This window comes from Cnephaeus nilssonii (assembly GCF_951640355.1).
Source record: "Cnephaeus nilssonii genome assembly, chromosome: 3".
Classification (NCBI taxonomy): domain Eukaryota; kingdom Metazoa; phylum Chordata; class Mammalia; order Chiroptera; family Vespertilionidae; genus Cnephaeus; species Cnephaeus nilssonii.
The window spans coordinates 19,958,366-19,970,866 of NC_137074.1; the positions used below are offsets into that span (position 1 = coordinate 19,958,366).

The window sequence follows — 12,501 nt, forward strand, 5'->3', positions numbered from 1 at the left end:
GAGAAGCAGTGTATGAGTCTACTCAGGCTGCCATTAACAAAATACCACAGACTAGGTGGCTAAAACAACAGAAACCTATTCTCTCACAATGCTGGAGGTTGGAAGTACAAGATCAAGGTGTGAGGACATTTGGTTTCTTCTGAGGCTTCTCTCCTTGGCCTGTGTTTCAATTTCTCTTTTAGGGACGTAAGTACAGGTGACCAAGGGTGCTTCAGCCAGTCTCTAAATAGACACTGACACGTATGATTCAAGGTACTTATTTAATATTGACCAGAGCATAAATTACACAGGAGACAGATATGCAATGCACGAATCACACACGGTTTATTTACAGAGTCCTGGTGGTTTCCAGACTTCGGCAGGTCACCCGGGGTTCCGCGCCGACAGACACACACACACTGGACGTTGGACGTTGCAGCTGCAGCTCGGCGTCTTTGTTTGAGGTCTCAGTTTCTGGCTCACAGTTTGGCAGAGCTTGGGCAGATTGCAGGAAGTGGGGTGGAGAGTGACCGTCTGTGGAGGAGCAGAACAAGCCTCTCTGATCTTCCTCCAGAGCTTCCCCGTTTTATGTGCCTAGATGGGCGTCTTTAGTGTGTTTTATCAGCGGGTCCCAAGAGCTTTGCATATCTGGTTTTACATATAGGAAACAGATCACCTTATCTATTTTCTACATACAGACCACTCAAAAGTGTTTATCAACCTGTTTACATTACATTCAATACTTTTTAATATCACACTTTAATATCACACTGTAATTCCACACTTTAATACTTATTTTATATTATTCTTATCACTATTACTATAACAGCCTGTAGATAGCAAGTCTTCCTCTGAGTCCTGACATGGCTTGTCCTCAGAAGAGGGAGCAAGTTCTGGCGTCTCTTCCTCTTCTTACAAGAACTTCAGTGAGATGGGCTAAGGGTCCCACTGGAACTGCCTCAATTTAATGTAAGCCCCTCTTTAAAGATCTTATCTCCATATACAGGTATATTCTGAGGTTCTGGGGATTGGGATTTTAACATATACCTTTTGTTGATTACCCAAATCGGCCCTTAACAGCCAACATGTTTCAGAAAGTAGTTAGTAGATTCCTACAGGGTTATTTACCAAACAGTCAGAAGTATTTTTTATTTTTTTTTCAAAATTGGTACAGCTATACCAGTGAGTAGTGGCTGATTATTAACCATGGGCATGGACTCTGTGAGAATTCTAAAACTTTGGAAGACTCCCTTCAGGGTCCTTCAGGATTGAAGATGGGGGCTAAATAGGTGGGCCCTAAGACTATTCCTGGAATTAGTCATTTTATACCTAGTAGACAAAACAATATATAGCAGTTATGAGCAAAGGTTTTAGAATCAGGCAGAGTTTACATTTCTGTTTCTCACCTGTAAATTGTTAATTCTGATCAATATTCCCTTCCCCTGGGAAACTGATCTTTAGATCATTTTGCAAATGACATTACCTTTGGCTTAGCTCACGTTCTATTTGCTAAGACAGTAACTTTCCCCTCCAGACTTGCCCAGGATCTGGACCTGCCCAGAGAATTCCCCACTGAAAAATCCTGCCTAGAGTCCTTTAAAATCTCTGACTTCCCATGCCCTGGGTGCTGGCACCATTTGGGGGCTCAGTCCATCTGGTTTCCAGATGACCCAATAAATGTATAATTCTTTACCACTTTTAGCCTCATGTGTACCTCCTTCGGTGATCTTAACATAAATAATATGATAGTGATAACTATTTCTAAGATCATTATAAGCAATAAGGTAATGATGGAAAGTACTCATAATATTCCAGGCTCAAAGTAGGTGTTCAATAAACAATACATTATTATGCCTCTGTATAAACTCACTCTTCAAGAAAAACTTAAACACACAAAAAAGTCCTTAAAAATCACTGTAGTAACTGATCTCTAAATTCACTCTTAGCTCTAAAACTCTGTGATTCTAAGTGATACTTGGCCATGAATGATTCACAATAAAAGGAATGAGACTTTTAAATACTTTTATTATTTTCAATATAGAATAAATTGTATTCTTCTACTTCATGGAATTTCTACTTTTACCAATCACATTGCTTGACTTAACCTATATTTTTTAAAATAACATAGTCTGTGTTCACTTGGTAAATATTGTCACCACTTCTGATGTTCCATTACTTTTTCTATGGTTATCATATTATTAAACCTACCATTTATGTGTTGCAAATAAAATAAAATAATAGGTAATCATTAAAATAATGAAATTTGTATTTTTATGTACTGGTGTGAAATAAATGTAAAGCTATATTATTCAGTGACAAAAGCAAAGTATATAAAGATATACACAGTATGCTGCCATGTATTAATAAAAGTTAACTCTTTTTATTGTTTACATTTTGCCATATGCACATATTACCCTTAAAATAATTTTAAATAAATTTAATTAAAATTTTTGTAATAAATACTTTTGCCTTGACTGGGTGTCTCAGTTAGTTGGAGCATCATCCTGTATACCAAAAGGTTGCTGGTTCACTTCCCAGTCAGGACACATACCTAGGTTGTGGGTTTGATTCCCAGTTGGGGTGCTTATGGGAGGCAACTGATCAATGTTTCTCACATCAATGTTTATCTCTCTCTCTCCCTTCCTCTCTCTAAAATTGATGAAAAAATATCCTTGGATGAGGATTAAATAAATAAATAAATTTTCTTTTTACAGCATAAAATATAACAGGAGAGAACAAATTGTCCAAGATTTCATTTTCAAACAAATATCCAATCAACAGCACCAGTAGCAGCTAATGTATATTTTTATTTGATCAGAATAAAGCAACCAATAGAAATGAAAAATAAACTATATGAAGAGACCCTCACAAAAATCAACTTCCAGAGGGCTCTTAACTCCAATGCCATGCTGTAAGTTCCAGAATCATTTCTCAGTGCTAAGGAACACTGTGATTTAATGGGAAGAACCAAGTATTTGGCATCAAACTGAATTGGGTTCCAATTCGAGTCCTTTCACCTTCTAGTCATGCAAACACAGACAAAGACTTTATTCTCTGAACCTCATTTTCATCAGCAGATAGAAATCAAAATACCTGTAACCTCTGCCACTCAGTGTGGCCATGAGACTTAAATACAATGAGTACAAGTGAATGGCAACCAATATAGACAAAGTAAGTATGCTCCCTTCTTATCTCCTTTGCAAACACCGCCTTGACAGGCCTGTAAGGATAAAGACATACAATGATAAATGGACTCTGCCAAACATTGGAGCTACAACAGAAAGTAGAACAGACACATAACCTGCCCTCGTGTAGCTTAGCCTCTAGCAGGGAGATAAATGATAGATTCAACGTCATGACAAATCGTAGTAAGAGCCATAGTAGAGATAGTACAAGGCACCATAGGAACACATATCAGGGATGTCTAGTCACAGGTGATGTCAAGGAAGGCTTCTGGAGGGAATCATGTTCAAGGTCAGGCCTGATGTAAAAGTAGTGTTACAGAATTTACCAGGCGACCAAAAAATACACGGGGAGTACTCGGAGATTCAGGAAAACCCATTTGTTTTCAGATGTACTAGTACAGTGACTCAGGAGACCCTGCTTCCAAATCCTGAGTGAGTGAATATGGAGGAAGCTTTCCCTTTGTACCCTTTGGTGTCTTTGTTTTCTATCTGTTTCCTAACTCCAGGCTTTTGTGCTGGGCTTCCACAGCCCCTCCTGAGTCAGTTAGCATGGGGAAGTTAGATTGTATCTAAATGCCTGGTCTGGGTGGTGCCAGTGACCTCCCCTCTAGCTGAGCTTTTACTTTCTTTGTTTATGGCCCCTTTGTAAAATGGGAGTATTCTGGGAAACAGGTTCTGCCAGACAGGACAGGCATCAATGGAGTTAATTATTGGCTAGCAAGAGTGTGTGTTAGAAGGCAGGTTGCTGGCACAGATTCAGTTTGGTAGCCCCCCTTGCCCCTCTCCCCCCCCCCCCCAAAAATGTCTTATATCCCCCATCAGTAGAAGTTCATGAAGTGATTTCTGGGAGAAATATCCTAGGCTGCCCACTGGCTTGACTGACCCTAGAACATAACACCTGGCAGGTGAACAGTGAGAGACCAAAGCTCATAAAGCAGCTCCCTGCTCCACTTAGCTTGTCCCATTCAGTCTTTTCCAGTCCTCTGGTAGAGGTTGTTGGACCCAGTATGAACATGAGAACTGCAGCACAGAGGGAAGAGATCCATCCAAGATCACACAGCTGAGTCACAGAGCCATAATTCAGATCGTCTCTACCATGTTTGAAAGATCAGTGGACTTGGTCTCATGATATTGAATTCTGCTCAGAATCAAGTATATCTAGACTTTCAACCACACCACAATAGCTTGAATACTGTTTGGTGCATAATAGATTTTGGTAATTGCCTCTTGCATGAATGAATAAATACCAAGTTTGAAGGACCACTTGAAGGCATCCTCTGTGTTTTGAATAATTTAAATGAATCCAAGCACCAGTCTTTGAATTAAATTTAAGCATCTTAAATTTAGGGAATATCATGGCATCCAGAACCAATTCCACCCCAGAGGTCCACTTGGGCTCTGAGATGTATGAAAAAAGACATTGCATAACAGTCCAAATGAAAAATTGGGAAAATAGGCCAAAGAATCAAGAAGGATTAGGAATTTAGCTCAGAACATGGATTCCTGGTATGAAATCAATATGAACCATTAATCTGAAGCTGGCAAGACATTTTACATGTATTTCAAAAAATCATGTGGTTTTCCTCTTACAACATGAATTTGACTTGCACCAGCAAAACCAAACAATCAAATACATTGAAGACTGTGACTGAGAATGAAAAACAGAAGCAGTATGACTTGTGTCCTTTTCTTTTTACCTGAAACCAAGGTGTGAGAAAGTAAAGCTTCAGTGTAGCAATAACCCTGATGCTTTCTGGAGGACTTGAGTGTTTTAGAATTGCCTTGAGTATACTCTCTAGCTTTTAAACATGACATTTGCATCTTAATTGTCCTATTTTAACACAGAGTAATCAAAACCTGGGAACCAAATTAGGCCTGTATAGTGGTCTATTAACTTTCTCTCCCGCTAGGGGGAAATTTATTATGTGTTCCAAGAAAGCAAACCTTGGAACCGGCCAGTAAGCTTGCAGGAGCCTAATGAGGATCATGAAGTGAGTCTCCACCAGCTTTTATCATTATTTTAATTCATTCCAAATGTAGACTTAAACCATTAGCTGTCTAGCTTGCTTAGAAGAGCTCTATCAACTATCTATCTATCTATCTATCTATCTATCTATCTATCTATCTATCATCTATCATCTATCTATCTATCATCATCTATCTACCTATCATCTATCATCTTGTATCTCTTCTTTCATATACACACACATGCACACACTGTCACTTCCCCTTTCTCGACACATAGAAAGACTTGTACAACTTCTACTCATTTTTCAAATCTTTCTTCTTCTCAGAATCCCTTTCCTGACCCCCAAATCTAGGTTCAGGTATTCCTTCAATGTGCTCTTACTGCAATTGCTTATTTGTCTGCCTCTACACCAACCTGCAGACAAAATGACAGCAGGAACTGTGTTTCTCTTATTGGTTATTCTATTCCTGAACCCTGGAGAAGTATCTGGTATGTGGTGGGCACTCAATACATTTTTGTTAAAGGAGTGAATGAATAAGTTCATTCATCTAGTCCTTGGAGGTTTAGAGATACAAGGAATATACTAATTCAATCAACTCCTTGACTAGTCTCTATCAAGAAAGAAGTCAGCCTGGCCGGTTTGGCTCAGTGGATAGAGCATTGGCCTGTGGACTGAAAGATCCCGGGTTCACTTCCAGTCAAGGGCACATGCCCAGGTTGCAGGCTCAGTCCCCAGTGGGGGGCATGCAGGAGGCAGCCAATCAATGATTCTCTCTCAACATTGAAGTTTCTATCTCTCCTTCTCCCTTCCTCTTTGAAATCAATAAAAATATATTATTTTTTTAAAAAAAGAAAGAAGTCATACATTTCTGCAGGTAAAAAAATAATCATTTGTTGGAACATGAAGATTTTGCCTCTGAGAACCTCTAGAATGAATAGTTCCCAGCCTCAGACAAAATATATATATTCAAGCCATAAGCTAACTCTATCTAAAAACATGTTTTACATAAGTATTAAGAATATTTATGAGTAATATGATTAGGAATTGTAGGTAAGAGGAAGAAGAAAACATTATCTTTTTTTTAGACACTATACATATATTTGCTGTATATATTTCTTTCACAGAACAATAGGAAAAGTATAGTTTTTTTTATTCCCAGTTTAATGGCTCTTTTTAAAAATATATTTTTTTATTGATTTCAGAGAGCAAGAGAGAGGGAGAGAGAGAAAGAAACATCAATGATGAGAGAGAATCATTGATTGGCTGCCTCCTGCATATCCCCTGCACATTCTGAGTGGGATCAAGCCCACAGCCCGGGCATGTGCCCTGTCCAGGAATTGGACCTCCAGCTCCTGGTTCATAGGTCGACACTCAACTATTGAACCACACCAGACAGGCAGTTTAATGGCTCTTTAATACAACATGCAACTAACAGAACAGTATCAGAAAGAACCAAACAAAAATTCAGAACTTAGAATTGGCACAAAGTAGCCATCTTTGGAGTAAATAAGCAAATAACGGAAATTGACTTTAACAAGTGTGCACTGAAAAATATAGGGGAAAATACCATACATTATTATTTAACCTCTAGGACCAATTTTGAAAATCAAAACATTATTTTACACCTCCGTGTTTCACAAGATTATACACCAAGGAACACATGAGGTCATCAATCCTTGAAAACTAAGTAAATCTGTGGTTTACTCCCCAAGGCCTCTCCCTGGTTTCTGTTATCACTGGCAACAGAACCAGTGCTGGAAGGCCACTGCAAAGTCAAGAATTCACACAAACTGAAACTGCTTGTGTCAGGCCTTTCTTCAGGGTGAAAATAATATTCAACAACTTTCAGCATGTGCTCACCACATCTGCACCCATTTTGGGTCAATCAGAAAAAAAGAAAAAAAGAAGAAGAATGAAAAGGAGAACTGCTGGGAAGAAATACGCCAGCTATTCAAAAGTAAAAGAGGGAAAGCCAGCTGCAAACAGATCCTACAGATTGTGCTGATGAGACCATGTACGGGCAGAAAGAGCTGCTTCTGGAAAAGAAAACCTAACTTTTGAGGAGAAAAGCCTTAGAACATGGATGAACAAAAGTGCTTTCTCTCTATCAAAAGCAATTCTGAGGAGTTCAACAGAAGTATTTTCATTCTATCCCAAGAGAGTTCTCAAAACAGTATTTCTTTCCCATATGTATTGCTTGATTGACAGGCTGATTAATTGACTTCCTTTACCTTATCATATATTTTTCATTGAAGAAAATACAAAGAAGCATAAAAAAGGAAAGATGAAAAATGACTCATAATCCCATCACTTCATAATATAACTGTTATACTTCCACTGATGGTTGGAGCAGTACCCATATGTAACTCCACGTGGCCATCAACAAATTATGGGGAAATTTTTTTTCTATTAAACTTTCTTAAATTTATGTCAATTCTTTCTACAATCAAACCTCTACCTCTGTGAGTTTTTAATCAACAAGACAAAACTCAAGATAGAATCTAGTGTGTTCCATAGTTCAACTTGTTTAATGGCTTATGTTTGTTCTATTTGCACTAGGTGAGTGGACTGCGGCACAATTACGCAGGAATAACAATAGATCTGGATGTTTAGAGAGGTCTCCGTGCACTTGCTTTTCAGAGACATGAGGAAAATAGATGAGTACCAAGACTTCCCTCAAGGATCCATCCCAAGTCTGCAACTGATGAGCCTTCTTTGCTGTTTGCTTATGAGATCAGAGCTCTAGGTTGATTTTAGCATGGACCAGTTACTTTCCTATTTCCCAAAGGCTACAGACAGCATTGGTAGCTAATTATCTTTCAAAGGGTGTCCAGATGCATTGGTACAGAGTAAACCTGACAGGAAATTGACTCTACTGGTGCCTATTGCATCCCAGCCATCTGATATGCATTATTTCATGTAGTCCTAACAGTAACTGAATAGGATAATTGTTACGATTATTCGATGAGACCCAGTGAGATTAACTAACCCTAGATCACATTGATAATATGTGATAGCACACCAGAATTCAAAGTTCCCAAGTCCATACTTTTCCTTCTATATCACCCTGCCTATTTGGGGAGAACAAGCTTTAAATGTGACAGTTTTGTTCACAAATAAGAACTTTTTTTTACCTCTAAAGGCTATGTGTGTGTGCTTATTACATATATCTCACAGTGACCCTAATATTCTTAAGATCCTATGATACCAAACGATCAAAATTCCTAGGGGGCTTTTAGTAAAACACATAAATCTCATATCTTTATGCTCTTTATGTGAAAATATTACCTCTCCTCCTAGATTTTAGCAAAGATTAAAAAAGAAAAAAATGGGAAGAAAATATATAAAGTATAATGCCCTGTGAACATACAAAATATAGTTGTCTGAACAGTCCTCAAGACCATTATTAATTAAAAAACACACGTTGCAAATAATAAACATTGAGTATAGTCTAAAAATATTTATATTTCTTCTAAATTGTCTAGCGAGCATGCCTTTTAAATCCCTGTTCAGTCACTCAATCCACAACTATTTATTGAATTTTTATTTTTTTTTTGTATCTTGACCAAGAGTCTGCACAGATGCAAATCTCTGCTTCACTCTTGTGAGATTTCCACAAGTACTCTGTCTCTAATTCTATTGAGGACTACAAGTACTGTAGAGCATTTCTAGCAGCTCCGACTGTCATCAGTCAGGGCTATGTGATATGGAATAGTGCCTCTACCAATTTCTCTACTGGCCAGGCAGGAAATAGCTTTCTACATTCTCCTCCCTGGACCTCGGGGTATGTAGAGGGAGAGCAGATGTAACTGGCCTCGTCAACAGGGCTGTTTACTTAGCAGCATAAAGTAGCCAGATGAGCTGAAAATTTGCCATGAGAGCTGATTTCTATCAATAACACTAATAAGGTTCCGGAATAAAAATCTTAACTCTATTGATTTATAAAAAATTATATATACCTATGATACAACTTTGTAATTTATAAAAAGATTTATATAAAGCTGGACTTTGTAAGGACTAACTGACATTTTCTTAAAAATTGTCCATCATGACATGTACTGACCTTGTGAAACTTCTGGAAAAATCACAAGAAATTACATTTTAGGGTAATTAACCACAGGCTTTGGAAAAATTATTATTTAGAAAAAAAGAGAAATGAAGAGGTGAAGAAGAAGGTGTGGGAAGATGAGGAGGGGATGGGCAAAGAGGGGAAATGAGAAAAGGAAAAAGAGAAAGAAAGGGATATATCACCTATCTTACGCAAGGACCTGAATAAGGCACTTGGGAGGCTACAAGGATAAATAAAATACATCCATCCAATAAATTCAACAAATATTTATTAAGCTCAGAGAAAAGCAGCTATTTTAATGTGACATCAGTTAGAAATAAATCTAAAATTGCCTTAATAAGAAATAAATCAGAAGTGTGCTTCAAAAGTATCCTGCTTATTTAAACATTCATTAGAAGATAATATTTTCTTAAGGAAGTGATCTTGGTCTTCCTGACATGGAACTGGGTGATGGCTGTTACTTATGGCTAACTAATCTGATTGGTCTCATATTAACCACACGCAGAGACCCATTCCATCATTGGCCAACCGAGCCAACATCACATAGATATCTTAAGGCTACCAGACCGCTGTACCGATTTTTCGGTAATTTCCGAATCTGCCGCTATACTGCTTTACCTAATTTTCTGTACTTTGCCTCGTACCTATTTTCTACAATGTCTCCAAGTTCCATCTTATTCTAACCACTTGTTTGCATGTAACTAACATTTTTCTATATCATGTTGATTTTTTCTCTTTAATGCTCAGGAGCCCAGGTATAGGGGACAGTTAGGTTCAGGGCCTCAGGTCTGGTAGGGTTAATGATAGTTTTTCAGAGGCTTTCTGAACTTCAGTGTGTTATAGAGACAATGAACTATAGTTTCAAACACTTCTATTTTAGATTTAGCTGTCACTAATTACCCTTGAGATAATTAAAGCAGATGATCCAGCATATTTTTTTTTACTATTGTTTATTTATCCTAGTAAGTTTTGACTCAATGTATATGCCTCAAATAAATACAACTGTTTTGAAAAAATTAACAAATAACTATATTTGCAAATAATAGTAACATTAATTCTTTTTTTTAAACATATTTTTATTGATTTCAGAGAGGAAGGGAGAGGGGAGAGAGATAGAAACATCAATGATGAGAGAGAATCATTTGTCGGCTGCCTCTTACATGCCCCACACTGGGGATCGAGCCTGCCACATGGGCATATGCCCTGACTAGGAATTGAACCGTGACCTCCTAGTTCATAGGTCAATGCTTAACCACTGAGCCACACTGACTGGGCTGAACATTAATTCTTAGGTCTTCCTATCCTATATAATAAAAAGGTAATATGGCTCTTCCCTCTTGCAGCCATCGTAGGAGCGCCAGCGATCAAAATGAAGTTCAATCCCTTTGTGACTTCTGACCGGAGCAAGAACCGTAAAAGGCATTTCAATGCACCTTCCCACATTCGAAGGAAGATTATGTCGTCTCCTCTTTCCAAAGAGCTGAGACAGAAGTACAATGTTCGGTCCATGCCCATCCAAAAGGATGATGAAGTTCAGGTTGTTCAAGGACATTACAAAGGGCAGCAAATTGGCAAAGTAGTCCAGGTTTACAGAAAGAAATATGTCATCTACATTGAACGAGTGCAACGGGAGAAAGCTAATGGTACAACTGTTCATGTGGGCATTCACCCCAGCAAGGTGGTTATCACTAGACTAAAGCTGGACAAAGACCACAAAAAGATCCTTGAACGTAAAGCCAAATCTCGCCAAGTAGGAAAGGAAAAGGGAAAATACAAGGAAGAAACAATTGAGAAGATGCAGGAATAAAGTAATCTTATATACTAACTTTCATTAAAAACTTAAGATGAAAAAAAAAAAAAGGTAATATGCAAATTGACCCTAATGGCAGAATGACCAGGAATGACCAGTCACTATGACGTGCACTGACCACCAGGGGGAAGATGCTCAATGCAGGAGCTGTCCCCTGGTGGTTAGTGCACCCCCACAGGGGGAGCTCTGCTTAGCCACAAGCCGGGCTGACGGCTATGAGCACAGCGGCAGTGGCGGGAGCCTCTCCTGCCTCCTTGGCAGCACTAAGGATATCTGACTGTGGCTTAGAAGCCAGAAGGTGGACATCCCCCGAGGGATCCCAGACTGTGAGAGGGCATAGGCCGGGCTAAGGGGACCCCCAAGTGCAGGAATTTTCATGCACTGAGCCTCTAGTATTGAATATAAAATATGAAAGTATCTCGGTAGAATGGCTGAACACTTGGGTAAGTCAAGAACCAATTTTGTGAATGTGAAAGAGTAACTGGCTGAAAACGTCAATAACTTGCTTCTGTATCTTCTTGAACATGTCCAGAAACTTGCCCACTAAGTCTTGAAAGTTAAGTATATCCATTGTATTAAAGAATCATTTCTATGAAACCAGAAGAATAGTATGAAAAACAAAGCTGTTCTGGTGCATCAGTTTCCAAATGAAGCACATAGCTGTTTTGACTGAACAAAGTTCAAGTATTTCCGCCTTTATTCTTGCCAAGATTTATTAAAAATGTGTTTTCAGAGCTGCTAGGAATAAAATTGTATCTGAAAAAGATAACTAGTACCATAAGGAATGAACAAATGAGTACAAATTGCCAGGAAACACCTCAAATAATTTTTTGTAAATCAAAAGAACATACAATTGCATTCATGATACTATATATATATTTATCTTGCTTCATTAAAAAAACATTTTGCTCAAAAATGTCATGGTAGCTTTAATTAAATGCTACTTTTGTCTAACTTCAGTTGTGATATTTCAAGAGTTAAAACAAGGTAAAGATTACAGACTACCTAGAATCCTCTTTATGTACAGAGAGAGAAGGGAGGTGAACTGTTGTGGGAAATATTTCTGTCCATGAAAGAGCATTATTCATGAAAACTATCAAAACCATTAGATAGGCAGAAGAATCGATTCCTGGAATAAGCACTTTAATAGCAAACTACATGACAAGTTCTAAATATTCTGGAGCAAATAAACCTTAGAGGAAGAAGAAATAGGGAGTATTTGTTCCCTTGCTCAAGCCTTCACGTAGACTTGACTTCAGACTTAGGGAAGAGACGGTTCCTCATCTACTAGAGAATAGCAGTATGAACATAGCTGTTAGCTGTGCTTCTGACCTAAGGGCTATGAATCAGATGTCACCACCAGCCCCTCCTCAAGGTTGATTAATTTGTTAAGAACAGCTCACAGGACTCAAGAAAACCCACTTACTCACCCAATCACTGATGTATTACAAAAGACCTGAAAGGATGTGACTCAACAGCCGGTTGAAG

General features: G+C 38.3%; 1 protein-coding gene across 1 annotated transcript; it reads left to right on the plus strand.

Moving 5' to 3' along the window:
- Positions 1-10,569: 10,569 nt before the first annotated feature.
- Positions 10,570-11,010, plus strand: LOC307097064 (large ribosomal subunit protein uL24-like; the record flags this gene model as incomplete). Its single annotated transcript, XM_079766964.1, has 1 exon — positions 10,570-11,010. The coding sequence occupies exon 1, from the start codon at positions 10,573-10,575 to the stop codon at positions 11,008-11,010; it is 438 nt and encodes a 145-aa protein (XP_079623090.1). The 5' UTR covers positions 10,570-10,572.
- Between the last annotated feature and the right edge of the window lie 1,491 nt (positions 11,011-12,501).